The sequence below is a fragment of the Penaeus monodon genome, chromosome 29 (genome assembly GCF_015228065.2).
Source record: "Penaeus monodon isolate SGIC_2016 chromosome 29, NSTDA_Pmon_1, whole genome shotgun sequence".
NCBI lineage: Eukaryota > Metazoa > Arthropoda > Malacostraca > Decapoda > Penaeidae > Penaeus > Penaeus monodon.
Window position 1 is genome coordinate 29992287 of NC_051414.1, and position 397 is coordinate 29992683.

General features: G+C 45.8%; 1 protein-coding gene across 1 annotated transcript in view; it reads left to right on the plus strand.

The window, feature by feature from the left end:
* LOC119592135 overlaps positions 1 to 397 on the plus strand; it is an 11208-nt gene that overhangs the window by 6045 nt on the left and 4766 nt on the right. Inside the window, exon 3 of the mRNA XM_037940953.1 lies at positions 150 to 266. Coding sequence (XP_037796881.1) covers positions 150 to 266 — 117 coding nt within the window. The remainder of the gene's footprint in view (positions 1 to 149; positions 267 to 397) is intronic.

The following is a 397-nucleotide window of genomic DNA, read 5'->3' on the forward strand; positions in this document are numbered from 1 at the left end:
ACGCACACATCAACACTTAAAAAACACTTAAAAAACACTGATTGCGCATAACTATTAATATTTACAACTGCTTAACCTATACCACATTTACCTGTTTACTTCATTCTCTAAGTTTCCACTAAAGACCCCCCCCCCACTCCCTCCCTCAGGACCAGGCGGTGCCCCCCCTCTCCCGTGGACGCGGATGGCTGCGCTTCCTGGAGGCCCCTGCAGGTCCCGCACCCCGTCTGCGCCTGCTCCAGGAGGCTCCTCGTACTGCATGACGCGTGAGTTGAATTTAAATGTCCTTTGTTTATTTTCTTATGTATGATCTGGATGTCGTGAAGAGATTGCTCTGTTATGTGCTTTAGTCCATGTTATGTATTCAATCATCCAACTATAATTGTAATTTCTTATT